Source organism: Diprion similis, chromosome 6 (assembly GCF_021155765.1).
Source record: "Diprion similis isolate iyDipSimi1 chromosome 6, iyDipSimi1.1, whole genome shotgun sequence".
NCBI classification, from domain to species: Eukaryota; Metazoa; Arthropoda; class Insecta; order Hymenoptera; family Diprionidae; genus Diprion; species Diprion similis.
This window is the reverse complement of record NC_060110.1, coordinates 16,306,528-16,334,380: the sequence shown is the minus strand read 5'-3', so window position 1 is coordinate 16,334,380 and position 27,853 is coordinate 16,306,528. Positions and strand designations below refer to the sequence as shown.

General features: G+C 38.9%; 4 protein-coding genes across 13 annotated transcripts; 1 reads left to right on the top strand and 3 right to left on the bottom strand.

Annotated features, from left to right (window-relative positions):
* Positions 1–15: 15 nt before the first annotated feature.
* LOC124406431 (fructose-bisphosphate aldolase-like) lies at positions 16–26,052 on the bottom strand. Of its 8 annotated transcripts, none has more exons than XR_006929232.1 (9): positions 26,048–26,052; positions 16,134–16,341; positions 15,351–15,794; positions 14,511–14,731; positions 4,157–4,364; positions 2,774–3,217; positions 2,002–2,355; positions 1,049–1,195; positions 16–539 (listed from the first exon to the last, which is right to left on the bottom strand). XR_006929232.1 is itself a non-coding variant. In XM_046881832.1 (8 exons), the coding sequence occupies exons 2-8, from the start codon at positions 16,338–16,340 to the stop codon at positions 447–449; spliced, it is 1,971 nt and encodes a 656-aa protein (XP_046737788.1). In that variant the 5' UTR covers position 16,341; positions 17,621–17,725; the 3' UTR covers positions 16–446. The 8 variants fall into 8 exon arrangements, 2 of the variants coding, with proteins under 2 accessions (XP_046737788.1, XP_046737789.1); XR_006929233.1 differs by lacking the exon at positions 26,048–26,052 and adding an exon at positions 17,621–17,730 and having other exon boundaries at positions 1,042–1,195; XR_006929231.1 differs by lacking the exon at positions 26,048–26,052 and adding an exon at positions 17,621–17,729.
* LOC124406525 (fructose-bisphosphate aldolase-like) lies at positions 18,010–20,149 on the bottom strand. The gene is made up of 7 exons (XM_046881962.1): positions 19,980–20,149; positions 19,857–19,935; positions 19,567–19,776; positions 19,167–19,483; positions 18,833–19,055; positions 18,472–18,654; positions 18,010–18,214 (listed from the first exon to the last, which is right to left on the bottom strand). The coding sequence occupies exons 1-7, from the start codon at positions 20,147–20,149 to the stop codon at positions 18,053–18,055; spliced, it is 1,344 nt and encodes a 447-aa protein (XP_046737918.1). The 3' UTR covers positions 18,010–18,052.
* LOC124406436 (uncharacterized protein DDB_G0271670) lies at positions 20,636–23,887 on the top strand. The gene is made up of 3 exons (XM_046881841.1): positions 20,636–22,317; positions 22,701–22,840; positions 22,981–23,887. The coding sequence occupies exons 1-2, from the start codon at positions 21,023–21,025 to the stop codon at positions 22,825–22,827; spliced, it is 1,422 nt and encodes a 473-aa protein (XP_046737797.1). The 5' UTR covers positions 20,636–21,022; the 3' UTR covers positions 22,828–22,840; positions 22,981–23,887.
* On the bottom strand, positions 23,757–27,409 carry LOC124406433 (RING finger and transmembrane domain-containing protein 2). 3 transcript variants are annotated; one of them, XM_046881834.1, is made up of 5 exons: positions 27,204–27,409; positions 26,383–26,656; positions 24,744–25,442; positions 24,377–24,592; positions 23,757–24,176 (listed from the first exon to the last, which is right to left on the bottom strand). In XM_046881834.1, the coding sequence occupies exons 1-5, from the start codon at positions 27,281–27,283 to the stop codon at positions 23,943–23,945; spliced, it is 1,503 nt and encodes a 500-aa protein (XP_046737790.1). In that variant the 5' UTR covers positions 27,284–27,409; the 3' UTR covers positions 23,757–23,942. The 3 variants fall into 3 exon arrangements, with proteins under 3 accessions (XP_046737790.1, XP_046737793.1, XP_046737792.1); XM_046881837.1 differs by having other exon boundaries at positions 27,130–27,390; XM_046881836.1 differs by having other exon boundaries at positions 27,110–27,389.
* Between the last annotated feature and the right edge of the window lie 444 nt (positions 27,410–27,853).

Here is a 27,853-nt window from a genome sequence, read left to right as displayed (position 1 = left end):
TTTTCTTTTGTTTTTTGTTATCACACGAACTATAACATTTATTAACACATCGTATCCTGTTGCATATAATAATAATAATACGTACATATCATTTCATAACTGCGTCAACGATAGCGTAGAACTTTGGAATAGTTATTGACGTGCGATCAAGCGCTGGGCATGACGACGAGGTGACATTCAAGCTTTATAATAATCATGCATCGAAACTTTTCGTATTCTTTATATTCTCTTTCAACTCCAAGTACATGTACTTCTTTTATTTTTCTGTTACTCCTATAAATCATCGATGTTTTCGTTTTTTCTTACATTTCGTCGTTTGCTCTCGTGCCGATACTTCTATATTTTTAATGTAATAAATTACTTCCTCTTCCGCGGATTTCGTGGCGATGACTGTGCGAGGTAATATTCAGCAACTGTGTTTTTGATAGTGTTTTTATAAAGTGATTTTAGTACGCGTGATTGGCTACGAAAAGACCAGCGTCACCCGCTACTCCGGCTACTCCACCAGCGTATTTTCCTTGAGCCGCGTCGCTGTTGGCCTGTTTGGAAATAATTTTATCATTAAACTTTGATTCGTGCTTCTTTTCATATTCGATATGAACATTTTTTAACTGCGGAACATAGAAATAGGCGTCTAAAAATAAAGCTATTTACTGCAATTACATCAAATCTACGTGTATAATGCTAAATACGTGTGAAACTACAACTATAAACTACACATACGAGTATAGCTATTCATAAGCATTCCCAACAATTGGAAATATGTTTTAAAGATTTGTGATATATTTGAAACAAAATCGGGTTTTCCAACGAACGCGAAGTACCAAAGGTTTTCTTTTCATTGTATGAAAAATTTGGTTTATGGAATAGAAGCAAGGACAAGTTCCTGAAGTACCAAACTTGACAGACTTTCGGGTTTAACTTGATATATTGTGAACCGCTGGACATGCAAAAAAGATAAAATTTACAATATTTATTATGCGCAGCGGAAGTTCCCAATCGATCCTGAAATATTCTTCAAATACAATTTAGCATAGCTACTTACTGCGTGCTTGCGACATAGAGTTACGGTGCGGAACGGAAGGAGTTGTCGTAAAAATTAGTAGGCGTGTGATTTGACGAAGAGCGAAGAATCTGCAGCTTTACTGGAAATACTGCCCGCAACGTATTTGCCTTGACAAGCTGCGCCGTTTGCCTATACACAGCGTGTCAGTCACACAGAAAAGTAATAAAACCATGCAACATGCCATTACATAAATGCTAATAAAAATGGTCGTCAATCGTATTACTACGATCATTAGCCTGGAGGGTTCTTTTTTAATACTGAGAAGTAAACAGAAAAAATCAGTAAATAAAGAATAGAAAAGAAAAGAAGAGATAAATTATTAATTATTAATTTCACACAGCTTGTTGATTATTTACAAAGCTATATGTGCCTTCGGCATGTGGGTGACTCAAAAGATTGCTGGTCATCTAACATACTACGTGTAAGATACAAATGAACGTACAAATTTTCTAAAACTCTGTCATATGAACGTATATAAGTTTGATTATTTTTTTTTTTTTTTTTGTTTAATTGTTGGAAAAAACTTTGACGGTCGAGAATGATTGAAAATCGAGAAACAGAGGTTGAAAATAGCGAAATTTTTGAACAAGCAATTGAGAAAACAATTTTCAAAACCGTGCAGTGAAAATTCATTGTAGAAGTAGCAGAAGTAACAACTAACAAACACGTGTAAATTTGTCCGACAACTTGCGAATTGCATTTATACCCACTAATATACGTCATTATAACGAGAAGCCAGCGAGCGTTTTCTGGAAAGTTTCTACAGCTTTTAAGCGTATTTACAAAAAATGTTTTCACAGCTTTAAGCAAATTCTGCACGTTATATTGTGATATCAGCAAAGTAAATTTTCTGAGCGTGAAAGAAACTGCGTGTGAATATACAACGTGGGAGATTAGCATCCTAATACAAAGCTAGATGAAAAGCAATTCCGTACCTTGGCTCTCTTGATCAGTTCCTGTTGTCCGGCCACGATTTGTTCCGGTTTGCCAGCCCATGCACGGAGGACGGAAGCCTGAAGAGCACGTCCGTAGCTGAAGGTCAGAGCCCAGGGTTTCTTGCCGGGGAACTTGTTGATAGCGTCAAGGTTGACAGAAGCCTCCTCCTCCGATTGTCCACCGCTCAGGAAGGTGACACCAGTGACTGCAGGTGGCACGGTGCGCTGGAGCGCCGTTACAGTCGCGGCGGCGATTTCCTGGGGCGAAGCCCTTTTCGGGCAGCTTTGACCGGGAGTAACCATGTTCGGTTTCAAAAGTGTTCCCTCGAGGTAAACGTGGTGGTCGGAGAGGGCCTGTTGAACGATAAAAAGGATGAGCTTTTGCCGAGAATTCAACTCATTGTTAGTTTGCTCTTGTATGTGGATATTTAGGTACAGGAGATTTTGCAGCTGAGTCTTTTTGAGTTCAGTTTTTGTTACTACAAGTTCGGAGGATGTGTACTCGATTCGATAAAATTTTATTCAAGCTCTGAATGCTAGTCAAATCAAGACAAACTCTACACGTAGAAGATGACTAACTAAGATGTATTTTGTCTCGTATCTGCAACTTAACGTCGGATAGCGTAAGACTGAGACTAAACACTAATCTTTAGAAGTCCCCACCGGGTTTTTCTCGCGGTAAGAACATCACGACGTAAAAACCATCGAGTTTTGAATACCCATTGAATTCCCCAACTCGTGTGTCACTCTTTTACGGCAGCCCATAACTGACCTTGTATACGGCGGCGAGTACTTCTTCAGTGACCTGTTGGCAACGAGCAAGATCGTGGTCACCGTCGGGAAGGATTTCCGGTTCGACGATGGGAACGATGCGTGCGCTCTGACAGATGCTGGCGTAGCGTGCGAGGACGTTAGCGTTCTCCAAGATGGCGAGTTTGCTTGGGGTGTCCTTGGTGATCTTGAGGACGCAACGCCACTTGGCGAAGTCGCATCCGTCCTTCTTGTACTGGATGCAGCGTGCCTGGAGGTCGTCGAGACCCTGGGTGGTGCATTCGTCTTTGGTGCCGAATAGGGGAACGACGCCCTTGTCGACCTTGATGCCGGGGATGATGTTGCGCTGACGAAGAAGCTCGACGAACGGGGTACCGTCGTCGGCCTTCTGGTAGAGAGTCTCGTGGAAGAGAATCACGCCGGAAACGTGCTGGCTGATCACCTCCTGCGTCAAATTCGATAAAATCAGCCTTTGACCTACTTACTTGCCGCTACATCATTCGGCATGCAGCCGCTAAATTGCTACAGGATACTGCCCAATCGATCGAAGAATTTATTTCTGACGTCACGTCACAAGCTCGGGTCATAGGGCCGAGTGAGCAGGCTCGTTTTTGGCAACTCTGTAGGTATAACATGGGTATATATGTATACATAAATACATATATACATATATATACCTACACGTTGCACGGAGTATTATAGAGGCGCATATTTTTAATTCGATTTACTTTACTAACATGATTGTGTCGTACCAAGGGAAATTCATGGTAAACACGCGAGAGTTGGTGGTGTGCACTCTTGCGAAAATTCAGTCGAGTCGGTAATAATCGTGAAAAGAAAATTGCGGCTTATATTAAGGTTCAAAGGCGCACGACTTCAAGCTTGTATTTCAAAAAAAGATAAATGAAAATTCATAATCTACTTTATCGTGGACTAAATTGCTGCCTTGCGTCTGCTAAAAGTGGACTCGGCATTCCACCACAGTGACCGATTGTCTGAAGCAGTAATACAACCCTGTAAGACTCTTTCGTCAAAGTCGATTCCACCGACTCGTGCATGATGGCTATACCTGTATATATATATATATATATATGACTTTACGGGAATCATGATGACCGAACATTTGTATTTAGAAATTATGCTAGTCAGCGCGATGTATTTATGTTGTGCATATACTGTCCTAAATACGTCAAGTCCGCAGATATCACGATCATCGACCTCAAATTCGCTAGATATTGTCAATTCGGTTTTAAATCAAACGAGAAGGGCAGATTTTTTATTGCAAATAAATTATTTGAGAATTGAGAATGAATTACTGCAGTTTTCATTCTGAAATAATTGATTCTCTATCACCTGTTCATGAATCCTGATTTTTGGCACGTACCTTATCGGTGGTGAAAAGCAGCTGACGGTAAGCCTTGCGATTGACTTCGTTATTTTCAACGTTGATGTCCTGAAGACGCTTGCCAATGGTGGTCGTCGACTCATCTGCGGCCAGGATACCCTTGCCGGTTGAAACAATTTTCTCGGCGATCGCCTTGAGCTCCTGCTTGAGCTCGGGCTCAGCGCTGGCGTATTTTTCAGCGACCATTCTGTAATTTTAGGAAAGGCAATCGGTTACATCACGGACTACAATAAAGTGTATAAATTATTGATCACTTTTCAGAAGTTACATTTATATGCAAAGAAATTTTAATATATTTCCTTTACCGAAATACACCAAGACTCCTCTCAGTTGTTCTGTGTACACGAATATACCTACTGCAGATCGATATCAAAGACACGCAATTTATACGTATACGCATCACGATTGATAAGCTCGAAGGGATCTTACGGGCTTACGGATAATGCAGTTTGATAATATTTAGACGTCTCACGGATTGGAAATCAAAGGTTTTTTCGCATTTGCCGATTGGCTAAACGATAAGAAAATTTTCTGGACGTATTGGTATACTGCGCAATTTTAACTAGAAGACAAACCGGATGAACGTTTAATCACCGTCGTAAAAACGGTTCAATTAAACCGTATATCCAAGCCGATGCAGCGACGATTGCTTCTGCGGTTGACGCGTAATTGTCTTCGAATGAGAATATAACAATGCACGTGTGTTCACTCGGGTTTTCCATCTGTTGGGTGAATTAGTGCTACATCCGATGGCCGGAAAGTCAATTATATGGTAGCGCACGGGGATTTGAGTGAAAAAACGAGACTATGATGAAATGGAAATGAGAATATGTCTTCAAATGAGAAGATATGATCAAATTTTTTAAATCTGTTAGTTCTTTGTTTTGCATTAAACAGATGAATTGTGGGCTCAGGGTACATGCGATGATATTTTAAGAATCATAATTTTAACTTTTGTCGTACTCTATGCAGAAACTTATTTCATGATTATCCTGACGACGAGTTATAGCGACAGACTTACGTGAATTTGATTAGAATTATGTCGATCAGCTGATGGAACTGGATTTCAAAGGGCTTCGGTCGGGTCTTCGAAGCTGGTTTGATTTTAACGGTTTTTACGATACAGCAACATGAGAAAAACCGTACAAACGAAGTCAATTTCCGTTATCTTATTAAAAATCCTGGGAGTTCGATGAAAAATTTACAACCGCGTAAGCTCCTCGGGGAAAAATGATGGTGCAGATGTACACGGATAATACATCACGGTCTCAAATATATGATTAATATACGTATAATATAACTCATCCTATGTCAAGTTATTATACCAAAGGCGTGATAGCAATAGATGCAACAATTATACGATTCGACACTTGGGAATATTCATTACACACGATAAAACGAATACAACGATACATTTAATTAATACATCGATAATACATCGTGACAAGATTCGAAGTGACAACAACGGACAATGGCGAGAGGCGCTGCTCGCTTCGAGCAGAACCCGAGGCGCGTTTCGGCTACATTTTTAAGCCTTTTCCCTGCTCCAGAACCCACTCGCTTCCTCGAGGAGCGCACCCTCTGAACTGGTGCAGTGCCGTGGCAACCGGCGTAGATTTTCCAGAGGGGAGGGAGGGTCGCCGCAATGCAGTACGCGCAGACGTCCTACGACCCCCAGGAAAATAACCCGCCGGCCACCCTCGGGTGCTCTAACTCAAGTCACGCCTCCTGCTGGTCTAGACCGTGTAAATTCTACTAGACCACAGGTTCCTGGAGAAGCCGGAATTCCAGGCGGTCCCGCATCCCCTTAATGCTGTTCTTGCCGTTCCCCCTTATCCATACGCGGACAAACCTTCAACCGACAATTTTTATTTCTGGGATTATTCATGCTGCACGTAAGGAAAGTTGAAACGATTTTTAGTTAGTTTTTATACGTATACTCGTTGTGAATCAGGGATTATAAACTTTCTGGGTATTATTATAAGATTTTTTTTTCAGAATTAACTTCCTTCAAATATCAACTCGATTTATTATATGGAACGATCGACGTCAATCACCACGTATCGGACTGATTATTTTGAATTTATTCTGGAGAGAGAATTCTTATGTATATATTCACAAGTCTAGCATTAGATTGACTTTAGTGATTATCAGCGACAAAATTAGACTGGCTTATATCCATACTTTGCTTTTCAAGAACATACAGAAACGAATAGTAAATATTTTGAATAAATGAAATAAAATTGAGGGTGCAGAATGAACTTTAATCAGTATTCAGAGTTCTTTGTCGTATCCATTTCATTTGTATAATGGGCAATTTATTTACTGCTTCTACATTCAAATTTGGATAGGTTAAATTCTTAAGCAAATACACAAGAGGTGTAAGTTTTTTATGAGTATTTCAAGTACTGTATTCATTACAAATTGGATAATTTCTAAGTTAACCAATCAGGAAGATAGTACCTATGCGACTGAGATATGATGAGCGACTCAAGAGAATATACAATCAAAAATTCCCATCTTTCTCTCTGACTAATACTCGGTTTTAAATTTCTATACCGCTCGATAATTATACCGGTTTCCCTACATGCTTGTATACATATACGTATATACTTATAATACAGGGTAAATCTACTCTTCAACTTTGATCAATTCAATTCAATTTTATTGGTAGGTACCGTATAAAGTTATACGCTTTCTGCGTTGCAGAAACAGCTTGACGGCTTTACTTTGTGTCCTGCTTTTAGTGTCGCAGTGACTCAAGCTTTTCTTACAATAGTCGAGTTTCGAGTGTAACACGTGTATGTATATATCGGTGCATGGCTCGAGGAATATATTCAATGCTGTTGCATCGCCGAGCGGTTGCATAATTCATACATATTACATATATGCGAGCGTTGGATCCCGAGACGAAATCATCCGCTCCGATCAAAGTCTTCGCGTGATAATTGTATACATATACTTTATATTACAATCCCTGATGCAGTGTGATTACCGCATTTGTGAAAATATCTCAGATCGCGCTGATCAACGCGAGTTCTGAAATACCAGAATACAACTCGATTTATTACCGCGGTATGTCTGGATTCATATTCCTGTTTTCAAGTAGTTAACTCTTATCTCTCTCACGATTCGTGTTGACTTATTTTATGTTTAAACGTAAATGGAAGGACGTGTTTTGATAACGTTCACAATGTATGTGTAGAAAGTTTCGTCATAAAGTGAATTCAACTTATTTACCCCTCACCGAGTAATCCGAGTAAAAAAAACAAGGAACGAGTGTGTTTCAACATCTTTATTGGACTGCCGTAATCTGTTTTCAATTTTTCTGAACAGGAGCTCAAAGTTTGAACTATAACGGGAGGAGGCGGGCGACGGCAACGCGGAATTAATTTAAATTAACAATGATTTGGTACCGTTGTACGGAGCAAACTGTTCTAACTATATTTGAAACATGCTGTATGTAGGAATACTGGCCTATTGTGTACACACGTTGCACGGAACGTTCGTTGTTACAAAGGACTCGCTGGAAGCGAGAGTTTATAGCTTAATTATCGGAGTAATAACGAGAGTTGGAGGAATTTCATGTGAGAGGAAAATTGGCGAATCTGTGATCGAACCCCGAGCCGCGTCGCCTGTCTCAAATAATTTTTAGTTCCTACGCTCCAGTATCCCGTTTCTAAATTTAGCACCCGAGATTTTTTACGTAGCGACAAAATTCGCCGGACGTATATTATAATATATTCACCGCGTTTCCTTCATACCTATATACTGTGGAATAAATTTGTCCGGGACAAGATACGGAGAACTGGGAATCCGGTGTTTGCTACTCCCTGTTTCCAATCGATACACAGCTGCGGATAGAACTAGTTGAATTAGTTACATTCGAACAAAACACTGCTTCTGGAGATACAAGTTTCATTTAACTACTTCTTTTATATTGTCTTTAATCATATCATCTTTCAAATTGTCTTTTACCGACGAACGATTGGCACTCGAGTACCCTTACAGGGTGACCACAAATTTTGGGGAAAAAATTCCGTAACATGTCCAGTTTTTTGAGGACCTAAAACCTGGTTTTCCCTGACATTTTCCCAGTTCTAGTAAGTTACCAAAACCTAAATCGTTCAGCTCACTGACTCTATATTCGGTTAAAATTCAATTCGAATTGAGAAAAAACATAATGTAAAAAAAAAGTCTGTTTCAGCCAATATGTTTTCTCGATGAAAAAAATAAACTTATTACCTCAGAAAATCATTTCTAATTTCCATGATAGAAAAGTGACATTTTCAGTTTTTTTCATTACCAAATTAAAAATCCCCTGACAATTCCAGGTTTTTCATGCCCCGTGCCACCCTTCGTTATATGTCTCGCTGACAACGAACCGCGAATACCCTAGAAGATAATTATAATAATAATATAGTTCATGCCGTGAGATAATCGTAAGAACAAATGTAGGTACCTTACGTTGTGTACACGTTACGTTTGCACACGCGTTTGGAAGGAAACTTAATTTTCTGCTCGAACTAATTAAGTATCAGGTATACGCCGTAATTAAGTTTCGTTCCCGCGTTTCACTCTTTGAGAAGCAATTGATCCGGAAGGCCGGAAGCCCTGGGCAAACTGGATGATCCCCCGCAGCGGCTTTTATAGCCTTGAAAAAAGATCCCGCCGCGCGGTTTGAAGCGCGTGAGTTATTTAATTAATTTTTACCTTGAGCCTCTGTATCTGTCTATAATGTTTATCTATATGTAAGAAGGATTCTGGACGTCCCGGCGAACAGAAAAACCGAGAAAAAGAAAAAGCCTCGCCCTCGTATCACAGAGTGGTTATAAAGCCGGGCTGTTATAGATATATGGAACGCACCTTACAAAGCGTGACATTTTCTTTTATCAGAAACTTATGCCGTAAATCACAAATACTTTTTATCTGTCTCGGTAGACCGCGCGCATGGATACCTTCAACTGTTTATGACTACTAAACTTATTCCTGTATATTTCTCACGTACGGAGACGATTGCTACGTTCACAGGTGTTCATATCATTTAATTTTCCTTTCAAAAGCCCCTCACACGCTGGGGAGATGTGATATCGGGGTTGCGTCATGTTTCGGGTTTCCCAACATGGCACGGACCCAGAATTTTTGACGGTCAATAAAGTGCCGAATTCACACAGTTTTGCGCAGCCGGTGAATGCGCTTGCGTGAACTTTGACCGATGGCATTTAAAGGGTCAGACCACTCCGTCGCTCGGTCCGATACCTGATCTGCTCCTGAAGGATGGTTAACGATCTTGTCATCGCATTTTAATTCGTTTAAAAACGCCCCTAATCAACGCGTGCATAGGTAGTCGTGATGTCTTTTGGAACGCAAAGAAGGGATGAACAGGGTGCGACATTCTCGAGCACCGTCGGTACAGTAGGGACCGAACTTGTTCTTTGCGACTCGGATGAATTCGGGTCACACGGAGTACCTACTTCTTGCCTGTGTGTTCCAACCGACTTTTACACGCCATACGCATGCAGTTGTGCCGTTATTATAGCTTTCGTTGGACGTGAGCTTAGCACGGCAATGGCAGGTGTCGCAAGGTCATTCTCGTTAAGCATTATTTTTTTAGCTTTGGACTCTGCTAAGGTACTTGATATGGCGGTTGATCTCACTTATCTTGTGCGATATTTATTTGACATGTGACGGACAATACGTAATATAAAATTGCCAACGATACGTCGGATTCGAATAGCGTTGAATACTAGGTTATGGACAGAAATTTTTAGGTTATGTAGCAAACAATTCTTACTCTATGCAGCATAGTTTTATTTAATGTTGAACAACAAGGATGAGGAAAGAAAAACAGACGGATGCTATCTGTGATCTTTATCATGATACAACCGCAACACTTATGAACGTGAAATGCTGATGAATTTGGTGGCTTGTGATTACAACAATATGACGCAAGTATCAAGTGGGGCGTCGAACTGTCACACTTATTGTTAGCACAATTAGCGGAATTAGCTTCAACGTGGCAAAATTTTAATGCGTATAATAAAAAAAGAGTAAAATAAGAACGTGCCCGTATGATTGGTATCTATTTAATTTTGCTCTCAAAGAAATTTTGTCGATTTTTTTCATATCAAAAGTAGCATTGGCGACATTGAAACACGAGTAACAGTTTTATGCAGAATAAATGTAAAATGAATGCATGCATTATAGAGAGTATGTACAAGTTTTACACGTTAAGATCGATAGACATAGTATACCACACATTATGTAACGTCTCTGTCATAAAGTTCAGTTAAAAATGATTTTCGTTGCTGTGTTGAATAAACAGATTTGGGACAGACAAAAATCTACCTCAATTGAAGTCAAATATTGAAATGAAAAATATCCCTCAAGCCTTGGTATGAGAATTTTTGGAAAAATTATGATGCACGTGAAAGCAGATTTCGTAACGATGACAATTCACTGTAATCCAATGCGATTAAAAAACGCGAGGGTCAATGTAACGCGATGCAATTTCACCGCCTTCATCCCGCCGATTCGCATGACACTTAGAAGTCAGTCAAGGTCGTTGCGCGGCTAGGAAGGTCCCAGCGCTTTCACCTCTGATTCTACGATAATTCGATCGCTTTTTCCCCCTACAATTTATCACTATATACAACGGTCCCGTCTTTCATTGCATGCACCCGATTTACACATATGCAATTTTTCTAAAAATTATCCTTACAGCCCTAACTACTCGACCGGTAATGTCTATCGATCATTTGCGTGTGGGAATATCACTGTATAACACCTACTTACTTGTGGCTAGAGTTCGAACGATGTGCCGTGAAGGATGCTGCGGAAAGTGGAGTGTCGAACCGCTGTGTGCGTAGAGGGTAACAGAGCGACTGGCTGACTCAAAACTCCGGAGTTCACATCGGCGTCGGCGCAAAGAACGTCTCGGCAGTGGTTCTCTATTTCTCTATTTAACTCGCGATACGCGCTGTGATCGACAATGCGGTGCCTGTAGATTCAGTCGCCCCTTTCCAGAGGCTCTTTTAAGCCGATTCGGTTTTAGGAGCGATAATGATATAGCGCATAATTTATTTTTTAATAACTACTTTTTTCTTAGAAGTCATGTGTCGTGATTGCTTCAAATTTTGGTAAAAATATTTCCCAGTAATTCACTGATTTGAATTTTTAATTCTTGGAAAAAAGCGCTGGAGGGACGGTTTGATTTATTCTCTTCGAATATCGCTTTATGGACAAGGGTTTCATACGTCGATTTTTGTATAACAAATGATGTTGACAAAAAATCTTGAACGCAGAATATTTGTTTCTCATGTGGAATACTAATGCACTTTGGCGGAAAACCATCGAAAATCCATTTCATATTACAATGGTATTCGGTGTTCGATTATTCGGCGAAACCATTGATTGGTATCCTCAGAATGTCTCATATTTATCAAATCTAATTCTCAAAAATAGTGAAAAGTACGAAAATGCAACGAGAGAAATGCGAAGGTGATTCGAAGCGTTAACAGAGTGTAATTAAGCAAAGATAAAGAAAACAACTGGATCGAACAGCTTACTCGAGAAAATCTTTTTGGTGGACTTCAAAAGTATTTCAAGATCTATTTTACTCGAAGTCGGAACCGAATTTAAAAATTTAAATTCCTAGGGGTCAGAGAAGCGCTAGCGACGTCTCTGACCGTTTCTAGTTAACGCGTTATTCATTGGTGGGGGCTGAGAGCAGATGACGAAATGTCGACCAGTGAATGCGCAACTTCTAGCGGAAAGCGGATAACGGTTAGAAGGCGGGGTTCCGAGATCCGTTCGCTGAGAGTCGTCGGATTGGAGGTCGTCCAAGGGCACCTTCTGTGACATTCGGAAAAATCATTGAGCTGTACCGCATTCAATGGGACAGAAGAACAACCCGCAGCCGGTTGTTTATCCGAATTCAAAGTGTGGACCATGACTAGAAAAATTATTACTTATTTTTATGAATTCGATTTTTTACAGCTGCAGCGGCGTGCGTTCAAAAGTATTTAAACTCGAGTCAGTCAGAATCAAGCCGAGTTGAGAATATGTTGAGTTATTTCTATGAGCACACATCATACGTGCCTAAGAACACGCAAAACGTGTTGTTACAGGAAAAAAGTTGTTGCACTCGGTTTCATCAGCTTGGATATCTATAGTATTTTCACTTTCATTTAACAGCTCTCGATTATGGTCTACATGTATTTTTACACCGGTGTTCGTCGGCGAGGGACATGTACTTACACGCCTTTTAATTTAGCCTACTTGCCAAAATTTCCCGCTGCAGATTTTATCACGTGGTGATTGAATGGTCATTGTTTGTATTTATTTTATTACGTGAACTAGAACCTGAAACTCTTTTAGGTATCTCGCGTCGGCTAACTTTAGAATATCACGCTGACATGCATCCGTTTTGTTGGGAACTTTCCAAACGTTAAATTCTTCGATCAGCATCAATCGTATAATGGATATACATATACCTATATATACATGTATATATAGAAACATTAGCGACGGTTTCTTCCCCTTAACTAATAAAAGAAAGGGGCCCTCTTTTTATTACAAGTTAACATGATTTATCAATGCTCACTTCACTTGTGTCTTCAATATCGCGATGATATTGTTGCTTTTTTTCCCAACTGCAGAATAATACCCGCTCTCTATGCGTATAATGCTTCGTGACAGGTAATGTGGCAGATTTACATAAATTTTAAGTGTAAAACTGAGTATTTGGAAATGAAATTGTCTTTACTCATGCAATCTTATTTTCTTAATGCCACTACTTGTCAGTACAATGTTTGTTGGGCTGCTGTAAAGATGTATGGTGTAATCAAAAAAGCGTTGAAGATAACGGAACTCGAAATTATCACAGTTGAGAAAATAAACGATAGCTTGGGTCATCTTTTTTTTTTTTTGAATCCTGCACTGTGGATCATTGTCGTGGTGTTGTTTTCAAAACGTTTGACCATTGGCCTGTGAAAGTGATACGAATCCTACGAACAAAAACAGCTCCCCCACATCGTTATAAGAACCATATCGTCTCCGCAGGAGGCCATCAGTTCAACACTGACAACAATAATATAAGATACGAGTAAATATCATTCACATAATTAGGTGTTTCACATCTCATTGTAGTTAATGTAAATTTGATAACGACTTATTAAATCAAATAATTTTTATTTGTTTTACCAAATTTCACACATCATGGTTTCATAATGAAGATTTCTACTTATAAATAGTACGCGCGTCTACACGTGTTCCTTTTGCCTTATCGGTCATAGCTTCGAATTTTCCACGCGGTTACACATTTTTACTAAAGTATCGGGTGCAGGCTTGATTCAGGAATTGTTATCACTGGCGCGCTGCACACTTTATATTTGTTGTTGTATATTTTATATTTGGAGTTGTATATATTTTCAGCCCAATAATTGACACGGAGTTGTATGCCTACAATCGAAATTCGTCTCGTGTTTTCTTAGAACAAGCAATGAATTCGCCTTCGTTCTTTCTGGAAATGTAACTTGAGCTTCCGCAGCTTGCGAAGATTCAGACCATATATTAGACATAGACCATATATTCCATTGATGCATCGTTGATATGGTTAGTTTTTACTGCGATATACCGTACTCAATTGAACTAGAATTCAATTCTTCGATCATAAATTATTTATTCAGAGTTATTTACAGTAAAGTTTATTTAAGAAGCACTGTGTGACGTTTGTGGTTTTTTTCTTTTACTTCTGATCAGTGTCTGGTTTTTTTCTCTCATTTCTGGGTTTCATTTTTGCAACATTTATTGGTAATAACACTTTGAAACCTGTTGTTCGAAACGATGTAGCTACTTACCGTGCTTTTCAGAAATGCGCAATACTTAATATACACGGGCTTCGATGAAGTTCGATGCTCTTGCAGCCTCGCTGGAAACACTGCCAGCGAGGTACTTGCCTTGACAAGCCGCACCGTTCGCCTGTAAAAGCGTCAATCGCACATAAAAATACTAATAAATTATCAATAACTTTCTTAAGACCTGCTTATAAAATTAATCATCGTGAACCTATACTATATTCATGTAATCGCCAAACTGTATAATTTTTCTTTCCTTCCTTACAATACCTGAGATCACAAAACAGGAAACAAAAACGTAATAGAAAAGTTGGTAAAAAAGGAAAAACAGCGAGTATCGTACCTTGACTCTCTTCACGAGTTCCTCCTGACCCGCCGCGATCTGATTGGGTTTGCCACCCCAAGCACTACGGGCGGAAGCTTGAAGAGCACGTCCATAGCTGAAAGTCAGAGTCCAGGGTTTTTTGCCTGGGAACTTGTTTATGGCGTCAAGGTTCACCGAAGCATCCTCCTCGGATTGTCCGCCGCTGAGGAAGACAATGCCGGGAACTGCTACTGGCACTGTGCGCTGAAAAGCTGTAACAGTCGCCGCAGCGATCTCCTGGGGCGAAGCCTTCTTCGGGCAGCTTTGCCCTGGTGTTACCATGTTAGGCTTTAGAAGTGTTCCTTCGAGATAAACGTGGTGGTCGGAAAGGGCCTGAGAAGTAAAAAATAAGGATTTGCTAGCCAACTAAAATCTAATATTTTTTTTCTTCAAAATTGAAGTCGAAAATTAAATGTTATTTAAGGTCCTTCGTTGAACTTCGATCTTAAATAACTTTTGGAAGAATAGATTTTTCGTAAAATGATGACAGACCTTTATTGTAGAGCGTTCAATCACCTACAATAATACGTTCTAGTCTTATCAGCACACTCATGCGTTGACGAATTATGAAATTTTAGTTAAAAAAAAAAAAATTCCTATGTTTTTAAATGGGAAATAGAAAATCGTGATGAGGCACCTTTGAATGTAATATTAACCCTTAGAGGACCGACAAACGTCATTTGGTGTAAGGTCATTGACCTACTAATATTTGACTTTTAATTGGTCGAATGTTTTGGACTTTACATCACTTTTCTATAGAAAAAACAGAATATTTCTGCTGCATGAACAACAGTTCCGTGAGCAATTCTTAGGTACCGTAAAGTTTCGGTACATTCTATGACGAATAACATGATGATTGTATGAAAATAAGAGGGGAGCGTTAGAATCAGCATATTATGTAACCGTTGGAATTCAACTCGTGGCCTCTTTTCCGATTGTCTATTAGACTGACCTTGTACACAGCGGCTAGTACTTCTTCCGTGACCTGTTGGCATCGGGCGAGGTCATGGTCCCCATCGGAAAGGATATCCGGCTCGACAATGGGAACGATACGTGCGCTTTGGCAGATGCTCGCGTAGCGTGCGAGGACATTCGCGTTCTCCAAGATGGCGAGTTTGCTGGGGGTGTCCTTTGTGATCTTGAATGCGCAACGCCACTTGGCGAAGTCGCATCCGTCCTTCTTGTACTGGATGCAGCGTGCCTGGAGGTCGTCAAGACCTTGGGCCGTGTGTTCGTCTGTGGTGCCGAAGAGGGGCACGAGGCCCGTGTCGACCTTGATACCAGGGATGATGTCGCGTTGTCGAAGAAGCTCGACGAACGGGGTACCATCGTCGGAATTTTGGTAAAGCGTCTCGTGATAGAGAATCACCCCCGAGATGTGCTGGCTCATTACGTCCTGCGTCAAGTTTGGCAGAATCGCATTAAAGTTCAATCTGTTTGCTCAATTTTCTACATAGTACACTATTGTAGGTATAATCATCTTATCTCAGAAAGTATTGCACAAACGGCTGTGAGTAATTATTTCTGACGTAAGATCACTAGCGGATATACTGCGACGCATTTGTTGAATAAGTTATTTGACTCATGAGACCGACTAAACAAGCAGCTGTCTTAAGGTCAAGCCAAAAAGAATAATTTTGAAAAGTACATCTGTAACGCGTTGTTAATTATTATGGAGAACTTTTTGTGTGAATTGGAATTTTTTTTTTTCTTGTAAATCGTTCGACGCATGTACCTTATTGGCGGTGAAAAGTAGCTGGCGCCAAGCTCTGCGATTTTCTTCGGTGTTTTCGACATTCACAGCTCGTAGACGTTCACCCATATCGGCAGGTGATTCATCCACGGCCAGGATACCCTTGCCGGTTAAAATGATTTTTTCCGCAATCGCCTTCAATTCCTTCTTGAGCTCGGGCTCAGCGTTGGCATATTTTTCAGCAACCATCCTTTAAGTGACAAGAATTTATTGGTTTATTCCTTGTAAATCACAATTATCAATTTTTCTTTCCAAAACGAAGTTCATGAAATAATATTCCATTTAATGATATTTCATTCTCAATTCTCGAAGATCTGTATCGATTGTCCCACGCGATAAGACACATCAATATAGATCAATATCATAGGCATCTACGATGCAAACAAATATATAGGTATGAATAATCGCAGTTGAAAGACATTAGATGATAAGATAAATATAGCGCAAGGAAAAAATAGTATACTTGTCTATGTATTTAATTTGACACCTTGTTCGTTAAATCTCGAATGAGTTGATTGTATTATTATTACTTTTTCGGTTAGTTTGACCATTTGAATAATTATATGTAGAGCTGTAAATCAATCTTACTTTGCAGGGCATATAGTACTTTTTCCCGTTAACCATAAATTTTCCTGTTGCATTTACGAATGGTGGTTTGTATAAACCGTTACATCGCAGTATGAAAATTTCCCACCTTGATCAAAGTTGATGCTATTACATTAACGCTCATTGCAGTATAGTTACGTCACCAGCTTCGAGTTCATCTCAGACAGCTGATAAACACAAGTTCAAATACAACGTTAAGCTCGATTTATTATTGCGATAATTCTGGGCTTTTATTATCTCCTGCTATAGTTTCATCCGTCGCATGATCCATGTTTATACATGCCAGTCAATCTTTATAAGAATAAAAAACTTGTACTTGAGATGGATTTCTTGCATCGGCTCATATGGAAAAATTTACGAGACTGAATCACAGATGCAAAATTGAAATTGAAACGTTAATTTAAATCAAGCATGATTTCAAATACACACCTGTGATTGTCGTGAGCCCAAATATTTCTGAAAGATCATATCGATTAATGAGATGATTGATTTTTAGAAAGTATCGATTCATGTGAATGCAAATCCAGTAACCGGTCAAACGGCAATCGAACACTACGTGATAGAAAAAAACGGACTTGTCAAAGTAAGGCGAAGAAATTTAATGCTATGGCACTTGGAAGTCATTCAAGGTCATTAAACACTAAATTCATGAAGGCTGTGTGAGATAAAGTTCGAATCGGATCTCTATAGAATTGCGTTATCCAATTTTGTATAAACCAAATATTCGTCCAGGAGCTTGTCTTTCACGCATACTCAATGCATGCGCCGATAATTTCTAAAAATAATTTTTTGCTAGTTGACCGTTCAGTTTTTATGATTTTATCAGTTAATTGGATCATTTATACTATCACCTTAGCACTTACTTGAATCTGAAATTCGGATTCTTTGTCACCCAGAGAGTCGATAAAAGTGGAGTGTCGCACCCCTGCGAAATGCCTATGGAGAGCAACGAAGTGACTGTTTCACTCAAAACCACCGACTCCTATCTACTGATCCAGATCTCCGGCTTACGGGATCAGAGCTTGGCCAGGGGTTACGTATGATGGGCGTTATCACCGAAGATGGTGCCATGTCTCTGTAGATATGCGGTGAAGACGTTGAATTTTTTGTACAAAACTGATGTTTCATTTAAATACTTTATCTCTACCAACGCTCGAACTACACACGGGAAATAACTTTGCTGAATGAACTCGTTGAATAACAGAAAACAAATTTTCTTACCCATAGAATCATCTGGATAGCTGCTTTTTCCATGATTATATGATTACGTTGATATCGTCATCGCGTTCAATTGGTCACTCAATGGGATATTGACATGCAGCTGTTTCGCCGCAGTCAACGTTCTCTTTGTATTCTCCTAAAGCAGCTTCGGAGCAAGCTTTCGCTCTTTCCAAAAATTTAGCTTGAGCTTTCTCAACTAGCCAAGGCTGTCCATTCCAAACTTTCATAGCTGACTCCTTGATTTCGGGTGCGAGAAAACAAAAGTCGACGAAAGCATGCATAGGAAACCGATAAGTTTTGTTTTTTAGAGAGAAATTGAGGGTTTTTAAAAAACATTTCTCTTATCGTCACATTGCTATTTCATTTTCAACAATTAATTGACGTCGCACGAGCCTGTTGGATCGAAACTGTATGCAGATATTCCTAATCTTTGTGACTTGTAACATGAGTGGCGGGCAAAGTTAATCCAATAAAACACCTAAAAACATCGTACCTGAAGAGCCCGCCCGTAACAGAACGTCAAAATCCATGGTTTGTTTTCTCTCTTGAGAAAGTTGATTGCGTTCAAGTTGATCGTTGATTCATCGTCGCTTTGGCCACCACTCAGAAACGTGATAGCCGGCACGGCACTCGGGACAGTTCTGGTTAAAGCTGTCAATGTGGCTTCTGCTATGAGCTGCTCGATTGAATCATCAAAACCGGTTAGCAAGAAGCGTGACAGAGGTTCACCAAGAAAAAAACCAATCTTACTTCACAATGAAAGCGGAAAAGAATGTCGAATACGTAATTCCGTTCTCAACTTCATTGAACTTTGAGAATATTTGTGACAGTACCGTATGCATTGTGAATATTACCTGTGGACTACAAATGTCTCCATTGTCGACTCCTGGGGTGACCATCGACGGCTTTAGAATGGTTCCTTCAAGGTAGACTTGGTGCATGATCAATGTGCGGTACAAAAATGACAAAATCTCCTCGTGAACTTGCTGACTTCTCGCTAGACTGTGACCACCAATGGTAAGCACTTCCGGTTCGAGAATAGGAACTAGTCTTGAACTTTGGCAAATGCTAGCGTATCTGTGGTCAGGGTCTCGGATTATTAATAAACTTGCAATGAGCGGAAGCTTTTTCATCATCGAAACTTGTATCGTCATCAACGATTTTTCCTTTGATAAAGGCTGTATTCACCTGGCCAAAAAATGAGCGTTTGCCTCGATGGCCTGCCGACTGGGCAGTGTATCTGTGACACGATAGGTTGATCTCCATTTCGCAAAGTGACAGCCCTTTTTCTTATAATCAATGCACCTCTCCAGCAAATCGTCCAATCCTTGAGTCGTGGTTTCACCGTCTGATCCGAACATTTCCACGAGACCTTTGTCAACCTTGATACCAGTGATGATGTTCCGTTGACGTAGAAATTCCGTGAAGTCAACACCGTCCGGTGTATCTTGGTGGAGTGTCTCATGGTGGAGAAGAACACCGCTGATGTACTTGGATATTTGATCCTGTTGAAGAGGATTCGTCAGTCAGTTTCCGAACATCACGACAAGTCGAATAACCGCTTTTCACGGAATATTGTTGGAAAGACCTTATCCGCTGAAAACAGCATGAGCCTAAAATCTCTTCTGAGCGTTTCCGTATTATCCAAATTCATTTCTCTGAACCTCTCGGTAAGAGAATTCGGAGACTCATCCGCTGCGAGGATCCCCTTTCCAGCAACTGTTAGTGCCTGTGCAATCCTTTTTAATTCGCTACGTAGAGCAGCATCTGGTTTTGTGTAAACCGCAGCTACTGTGATCTGAAAATTCCTTACATGCTGATTTTAAATTGTCGATTGTACAGGAACGAGAAATCAGAGAAATGCGATCGCAAAGCAACATTACTGATACTCCTATTATCATCCATCATTTTCATTTTGAATTTTATGAGTTTACGTTTAAGCTGATCCTTTATATTACTATCGAAATTTAAATACGAATGTTAATCATTTTTCATTTATACTTGTGTAATGTAGTACAATCGAAAAAGCTAGTTCGATTATTTAACGAAACATAGTATTCTATGATTTTTGAAGCCGCGATAGTTGATGGTTTGACATATGATACTACAGCACAATATGTGGGGATGCATACCTTATCTTTACAGCAACACTTTCCCCCCATACGAGCCATTTCTATTTAAATTAATATGGCGATTTCACCTCGAGAAATTAGAAAGCTTGGAAGTACAATACGATGTCGATCATTTTATTAGTTGAATGCGTGATAAGTTTGGAATTTTGAATCTGTTGCATGCCAAATAAATCGAAACGGTTAAAACAAAACCGATCGCGGCCACATTTTCATTTATTTAGATCACAAGCTGGAAATCAGCCTCATGTCATTTGGGAAACTGAAATACATCGCATATTGTACATACATATAATATTAATAATTTGAAATCGCCCATGATTTCTAATAATTTCAACGGCCACCGTATTTCTTAAACCATATAGACGGACTTCAACCTCGTGTTTATTGTATTGTCCACAATTAGGCGCATTTCTATAATGCAATTAACGTTCAAAACTTAGTTTTAGAAATGACCGCTACTGCGCGTCCGATTGTTCCGCTTCCGGCGTTCTACAACCATTTTGAAAATTTTGCCGGTTCCGGTATTGCGTACAATGTATACGTTTCGTCGGTAGCGTTGTAAACAAAGTACCTATTTCGTTTTCCTTTATTAATTTGATTTTAATAGTTGGAGTATGTCGTTAAGCCTAATAGCTTTCAATTCATGATTAAAAATAGGCTATTCATCATGTGACGGAAAGAAAACTACGAGTGTTTTTTTTATTCTGAAAGTAATCTACAGCGATGAACACAGTCTGTAAAGAATCATAATTTAGGTTAGGTTAGGTTATATCTAGAACGGATACTGGAAAACAAATGAGTGTCGTCAGTACCTGAATATTACATTATTTTCGACACTTCACTGAGGACAAGAACGAAAGTAAGGTATCCAAATCCATCAAAACCGAGTTCACTTAGATCGTCTGGCTTGTGATGGCAGGTTCAGCGAAGCACAAGTCGCGATCGACAGAACGCTCTCGATCGAGAACGCGTATTAACAAAAAGAAGAAGTCTGGGAAACGGAGCAGTTCTTCGAGCACCAGTAGCAGCTCTAGCAGTTCAGATGTTTCGGTGAAAAGAAAAACTGTATGTTCCAAAGACAAAAGAAAGAAATCCAGGTGCTACAGCAGCAGTTCGTCAAATAGTAGTTCAAGCTCATCAAGTCGCTCAAGTTCTAGACGTCGTAAGGAGAAACGGACGAAGAATAGTAAGCAAGACGAGAATGAGCGTAAGTCCTCGGAAAGGCATGACAGTAAGCATGTTAGGAATCAAGACACGTCTAAGAGCGACAGAAATCGACACAGGAGCCGCAGCTGCAGTGGTAGCAGGTTTGCAAAAAAGAATGACAATCGGCGATTCAACAAAGATACACAGCGTTATAGTGCAGAAAGATTCAATAATTACCAAAGAAATGATTATTATCACAGAGGTAAACGCCATGATCGATTTGGCGGCAATGACCAGCGTTGGAACTACAATAGGTCTGGATATCGTTCTAGGTATAATCATGACTCGCGCAACAACATGGGATTCAATAGAAACGAAAACTTTGCCGAGCGTAGCTATCGAGATATGAAACCAGATCACAGAAGATTGAATCGTAGTTCGGGATTTGAAAACCGGGGTGAACGAGATGACTTGCGGAATAGTGGGGATCGCAGGTTCCTTGTTTCTAATGCTTTTGAAAAAACTAGCGAACCTGCAACATCTGGGCATCATGAAGATGTAAAACAAGTAGAAAAGGATATATCACGAAGCTATAATGTGGCGAAAAAGAAAACTCGTAGCCTTTCCTCTGGCAAGAATTCCAAGAAATCAAAGAAACGTAGTTCTTCGAGCAGTAGTAGCAGCAGCAGCAGCAGTAGTAGTGATAGCGACAGCGATAGTAGCAGCAGCAGCAGCTCTGGTAGCAGCAGCGACGAATCGCGTGTTGAAAAAAAACGTAAGAAGCGTAAAAAAGTGACTAAAAAGCTTAAGAAAGGAGAAAAAAAACGCAGGAAGAAGGAAAAGAAATTGAAGAGGAAATTGAAGAAAAAGAAGGCAAAGTCTGTGACTAAGGAGAAGATTCCTTCTGAAATAGAAAATTCAACTACTGACAGACTACTCAAAGATATACCGGTGGAAGTGATCGAGAAGGCAAAAGCAATGGCTCCGATGACCAAAGAGCAATGGGAGAAAAAACAGAGCGTCATCAGAAAGGTCTATGATGAAGAAACAGGACGTCATAGGTTGCTATAATGAATTAAATTTATTGCTAGTAGACAGAAATTGCATTCATTTCTCATTATGAAATCTTACTTACGTGCACCCACTTACGTTTCTATTGACTCGACTCGTGGTTTCATCCGATGGTACCTTACAAGTAGTTGAATCGAAATATTTTGACGCGCCATATACAAGTTTGAAAATTATCTGCCTTTAAAGCAAACATATAAGACAAGTTTTGTAGGCATAATTCATTCAATTCAAATTTAAAAAATAGAAACTCAAGAATGACGTAAAAACATGGTCGCGTTTGTTGAGTATCTTTCTACATACTTTTCACACAGTTAATAGTCACTGAAATGAATAACAAAATAAATACGCATATCTGGTTTTCTTGGTTAAACAGGTTGATTAAAGGGGATGGTGAAGTGCTAGAAGAGATAGTTAGCCGCAACCGTCATAGAGAGATAAATAAACAAGCAACACGTGGCGATGGGGAATACTTCCAGTCCCAGCTGAGACTGGCTAAGTGACTATGCTCAATAAGTAAATATTTATTTTAATATGTAAAGTTTTTCAAAGTTATGAAATAAAAACAGTAATTATAATTACTTGAAACATTCAACGGTTATTGTCTCATTTGATTTTGGTTTTATTAATTGGTTTTTCTTGATGAACTGTTATAGATGTGAGAATGACAACGCAATATTTAGTGTAACAGACATAATACTATATTTGAAGAACATGGATTGTTGATAGTGTCTGTTTGAAGACTGTTGAAAGTAAAACTATGCATCGGTTTCAGAAATATATATATAAATGTGAATACAATGCCCGTTGAGAAATCATAATATGGTTACATCATCTACTTAAATTCTTGATGAATAATCGCATATTATGAGTAAAGAGATGCTACCATGTTGAATCGATTGCCTGTATTCAATCAGTAGTAAATGATTGAGCTTTCTGATGATGAGAAGATGATGTAAACAAATGATTTAGTGTCTTATCAACTAGTGTTATTCCATGAAAAGAGCATTAAAATAGTTTAGTTTCTTTTCATTATTAATATGGTTAAAATCTTTCTTTTTAAGTATATACAAAATATTTTACAAGATCATAATCCTCCGCGTCAAACCTCAAATTTAATTGAATTTTTAACTCTTTCATTTGAACTCTGAATGCTTTTATTGCACAATAAAGCAAAGCACGAGGGGCATCTAGACATACGGATAAAACTTTTCGGCCATCCCAGCACCAGTGCAAAACACTTGAAGTCAAACTAGCTGCAATCCATACGAACCATATTTTGTTTCCTGTACAAAGTTGGACCAACATCTACACTACCTTTTCATTCATAAATCCTATTAACAATTCAAACCCAAACATATTACCTGGTTATTCCAATTTTCCGAAACTTGACATTTACTTTCGGCAAAATTAAACGTATATTTTTTTTTACCTCGAAAACATTCAACATTTTCGACTACATACATAAATCTTGGAATCTCAGGCAGTAGTCCGTGACGCAAGAATTCAATGCTATTTAATTTTTGTTCCCGAATTTGTTACTGCTTGAATATTTAGAACACTTTAGCGTCCATAAAACTTTCATACAAGTAACTTTACTTAAATATCAAACAAGAAGTTAATATAACTGAATAAAAGATGTGGTATGGCCGTCGCGGTAAACTGGGTCGTCTGTGATTGGTGCACGGCACAATGGACAGGTAGACTCTCGATCCAACCAAGTTGACACGCATGTTTCACAAAAAATATGCTTGCAACGTAATCTGACAGGCGTTGCGTACTCTTCATGGCAAATAGCACATATCCCTCCAGCTGCAGTTAGCTGTTCCTTAGACGGTGACGCACCTATATTCTGTAGGTACAAATGCTTTCAGTTAAAAAGCTGTCTCGCTGATATTTGAGAATAAGAACATTATTCCCGTGTTTGATCTTATTCACTTGATAGCAAAGCATATAAAAAAATACTACCAACGAAATTCAATGTAAAATTCTTAAAACCGAATATATTTCTATATTGTGGTATAAATAAACTTTATTTGCTGTCACACTTACCACGTTCTGAAGCAACTTCCATGCAGCTGTGCGAAACAGTTTTCCTCGTGATACTAGATCACTTCCTTTGCTAACCATATACGCCGCTGATAAAAATACTCCCAAAACCTTTTCCGGGCCTTGGTATGCTTCGAGTAAATAATATAACCAAGGTTGTATCGTCGCAATAGATCGATACAACTGCGAAGTGGCTTCTATCATCAGGTAGTATTTACCCTGGAAAATACAAATTAAATTCAACTGCAACTTTCAATGTAAAACTAGGTTAATCGGTGTTTTTAAATTCGATGGAAAGATAACACATTCAATGTGGTTACATTAGATTGATCGAACTTTGCAGGAATATTATAGAGTCAAATATACTCACTCGCTTCTGAAATGCGAGTATCCTGACTGGCAGACAAGTCAAAATAGCTTTGAAGACAATAGTGATCAGTTTCAATATGTAATCTGTAATTGCCAGAGACCATAGTAACTCCCAGAGTGTAATAGGCTGCGTATAAGACGGTATCAAAACTAAGCTCAAATACAATTTATGTTCTTCAGACATATAATCGATGAAAACGATACAACCAAGTATATAAAATAGAACAACTAACAATACCATACGACTTCTATTTTCTTGTTTGGCTATTTCGAGTTTCAGGTTATTATTAGTGTGAATGAACGTTACTAGTAAAGCTAAAAAATGTAATATCCCAGCTCGGTGATCATAAATGCATTTTGCAAGGAGTATCAACACAAATGGAACATATTGCTGTAAAATTTCTAACAAAGCTCTTGTTTCAGGACTAATATGCCGGGCATCCGTTGGCCCTTCTTCGGCATTATTATTGTTATTTTGACTTTCTGCGTTTGCCGCTTCTCTTATGTTGTTCAGAAAATTGTCTGTCGCAGTTCTGTGATGATGATGATGATGATCATGCGTGGATTGGTGGTGCGAAGAACCTATGTTGCTAGTGGATGGCTGATCATTTAGGTTTATTACATAACTATCCGCTGCAGATGGTGGTGTCTCTTGTTGCGTTTGACGATTCAGCCATGACGTTAGGACAATCCCATGTGGCTGTAAGAAAAAAATTTATAATTTTAGAATGGTTTTGGGCTTATTTTTAGATACTACAATACCTAACTGTAGATAAGATTGTAGAATCGTGAAAAATATCAATACCTCAAAGCCTGTGAGATTAACCACAAAGACAGAATCTAGTAAGCTTATCTAACAAAACGATTTGAAAATGATAATTTATCATCTGAAATCCTAGATCAATATAATGATTGTGTTATGCGATTGGAGAACAAAACAACGATGCTTCAAGTGCTAAGCAATTGTTTGTAAGTGCAATGAACTTATTTACTGATTTGTGATATTATCTAATTTAAAATTGAAATTCGAAAGATTCCAAACATGGTAGTTTGAGAATTTTGTTATTAAAATTTGCCTTGCTTTTTTGAATTTAGCACATAGTATATGCAATTGTTCCAAATGATTTTCAATTTCCTAATTTGTTATCTGGGATGTAAAAATTACGCTGCTAATGCAATCTTTTGCCTTGTGCATTCCAGTATATTAATTTATTGGGTAATCATAACATGATCAAAGTAGAAAGTAAGGTCAAGTTTCTGTCATCTTTCAGAGGTCTTAGAGGTTTCAGAGGATTTACTATGAACTTGAATTTTGAAAAATGTTAATCATATTATATGATAAATTAAAATAAAATCTACTTGGGACAATAACAAGAAATATTTTGCTTCTGCAAATGCCTAAAGTGTGAAATTACCTAGAAGGCAAGTCCTGTAGAAGCAAGAAATGTCAACAGAAATGAGTGTAAACCATATTTCGAAATAATGTGAAAGATACAAACAAAATTGGGCAGAGAGTGCTAATGAGGGAAAACAATTTACGCAATAGTTGAGTCATCATTTCGAAACACTAAGAGACCCAAATTTATCATCAAGTTTTCTGCGCGTTCTTTCTAACAATGATATAGAAAACATTTTTATACCGCTCTGGCCTGTTCGAGGAGTGGTCGAATTTCTTGAAATGCGGTTGAAATGTTGTCTGCAAATATTCTTGACTGTTCTGCGGTACGCCCACTAAAATTGAGACCTCCTATGCTTACTGACGGTGTAGGTGATACTTCAGTGTGCCCGGTAGTGTGAGTCATCAACAAACTGGACGGCTGTCTCACGCTATTGATGCTGATTCTATGCGGCATCGCTGCAGTCGTTTGTGCAGGATTTGCAATCTCATTCAACGGAGCATCTGCCATCGCCGATCTGCGTTACAATATTTCATCTAATCCATCACTACCGTACATTTGTAGCATTAGTTAACACAAAATAATTATGCTTCTGAAGTTTGTCAAGCCAAACTTAACAGACAGTATTCGAAGGAAAGCGAAAAGTGAGAGCAAAAATAAGCGACTAAAAATACGTGAGATGCTTGAAGATATGACAAATTTCAAAAAATTTACTTGCACTTGATTCAAATTTAACAACCAACATTCACGATTCGAGATTGAGAGTAATGATTGATTCTGAACTACTTTGGCTTGTTTGTTGTTTGTTTACTGACAACGTAGGCACACCGTATTTTGTAATCGTTTTTTCTGCGACAGAATTGCTCGGTCCTCGAACGTGCGAAAGATTTGTAAATTGAGATTGAGGTCGAAGTCGAGTTGGTGCGAAGCAAGTTTAATACGTTAAGTACATAAATCGGTTTTTCCTTACGTGGTCCAATTAGATCTAACCTGTCCGACGACGACCACCCTACATTCCTTTGGGAAATTAGGCTTGCGTATTCTCTTTACGCGGCGAATATTACCTCGATGCGTTGATGTGTTTCTGTACCGTTAGGCACGTATTCTCACTAGTTCTAAAACACTTGTGACTATCGTATAACATTGACAGGTTATCTGTGAGCGAATTTTTATCGAAATTTTGACGTACGATTCTTCCGTACGATGTCTGTTAGTGTATGACTGTATGCACGAAATCGATGGACTCGTCGGTAATACTTCAGAATGTCACGCCATTCACAACGGCGACGACAAGCTTCTTCCATTGGTCATCCTCTTTTCGTTAACATTGCGCATGCGCATCATATATTTTTCTGCGATATTTGAATGCAGTTTTTCCCATATTGATAAATTCTTACAGAATAACATTCAATTACAATCACATCGTGCGAGGTCTTTTTTCATAACATTATACCGATGCAGCAACGCTTAAAAGAATTCAATTATTTTCACTTAAACTCTTGGAATCTATCATAATATGATGTAATAATTTTGTATATTATATGATGTGTGTTGTATAGGCTACTTTGTACACTTTCCTCGGTCTTCCGTACTTGAGGAACTAATTATTTGTATCGTGAGGCAATTAATAATATTTATTAAGTTATCAATTATTAACGTGTAGGCTACACGCAATATTAGAACATACGTTCGTTGTGTAACGGAAAGGAAGAGA

Excerpts from the sequence above, each read along its gene's own strand:
- LOC124406431 (XM_046881832.1), bottom strand. The coding sequence starts at position 16,340 with ATGGTTGCTGAAAAATATGCCAACGCTGAGCCCGAGCTCAAGAAGGAA. Across the intron at positions 14,732-15,350 it reads TACTAGCCGCTGTGTACAAG|GCCCTTTCCGACCACCACGT; the intron begins GTCAGTCTAATA and ends TTTACTTCTCAG. Across the intron at positions 2,356-2,773 it reads TACTCGCCGCCGTATACAAG|GCCCTCTCCGACCACCACGT; the intron begins GTCAGTTATGGG and ends ATCGTTCAACAG.
- LOC124406525 (XM_046881962.1), bottom strand. The coding sequence starts at position 20,149 with ATGGCTCGTATGGGGGGAAAGTGTTGCTGTAAAGATAAGGTATGCATC. Across the intron at positions 19,484-19,566 it reads TGCTGTTTTCAGCGGATAAG|GATCAAATATCCAAGTACAT; the intron begins GTCTTTCCAACA and ends CCTCTTCAACAG. Across the intron at positions 18,655-18,832 it reads GAGACATTTGTAGTCCACAG|CTCATAGCAGAAGCCACATT; the intron begins GTAATATTCACA and ends TCAATCGAGCAG.
- LOC124406436 (XM_046881841.1), top strand. The coding sequence starts at position 21,023 with ATGGCAGGTTCAGCGAAGCACAAGTCGCGATCGACAGAACGCTCTCGA. Across the intron at positions 22,318-22,700 it reads GAAGAAACAGGACGTCATAG|GTTGATTAAAGGGGATGGTG; the intron begins GTTGCTATAATG and ends TTGGTTAAACAG.
- LOC124406433 (XM_046881834.1), bottom strand. The coding sequence starts at position 27,283 with ATGTTATACGATAGTCACAAGTGTTTTAGAACTAGTGAGAATACGTGC. Across the intron at positions 25,443-26,382 it reads TCCTCGAACAGGCCAGAGCG|CCACATGGGATTGTCCTAAC; the intron begins GTATAAAAATGT and ends TTTTTCTTACAG. Across the intron at positions 24,177-24,376 it reads GGAAGTTGCTTCAGAACGTG|AATATAGGTGCGTCACCGTC; the intron begins GTAAGTGTGACA and ends TTGTACCTACAG.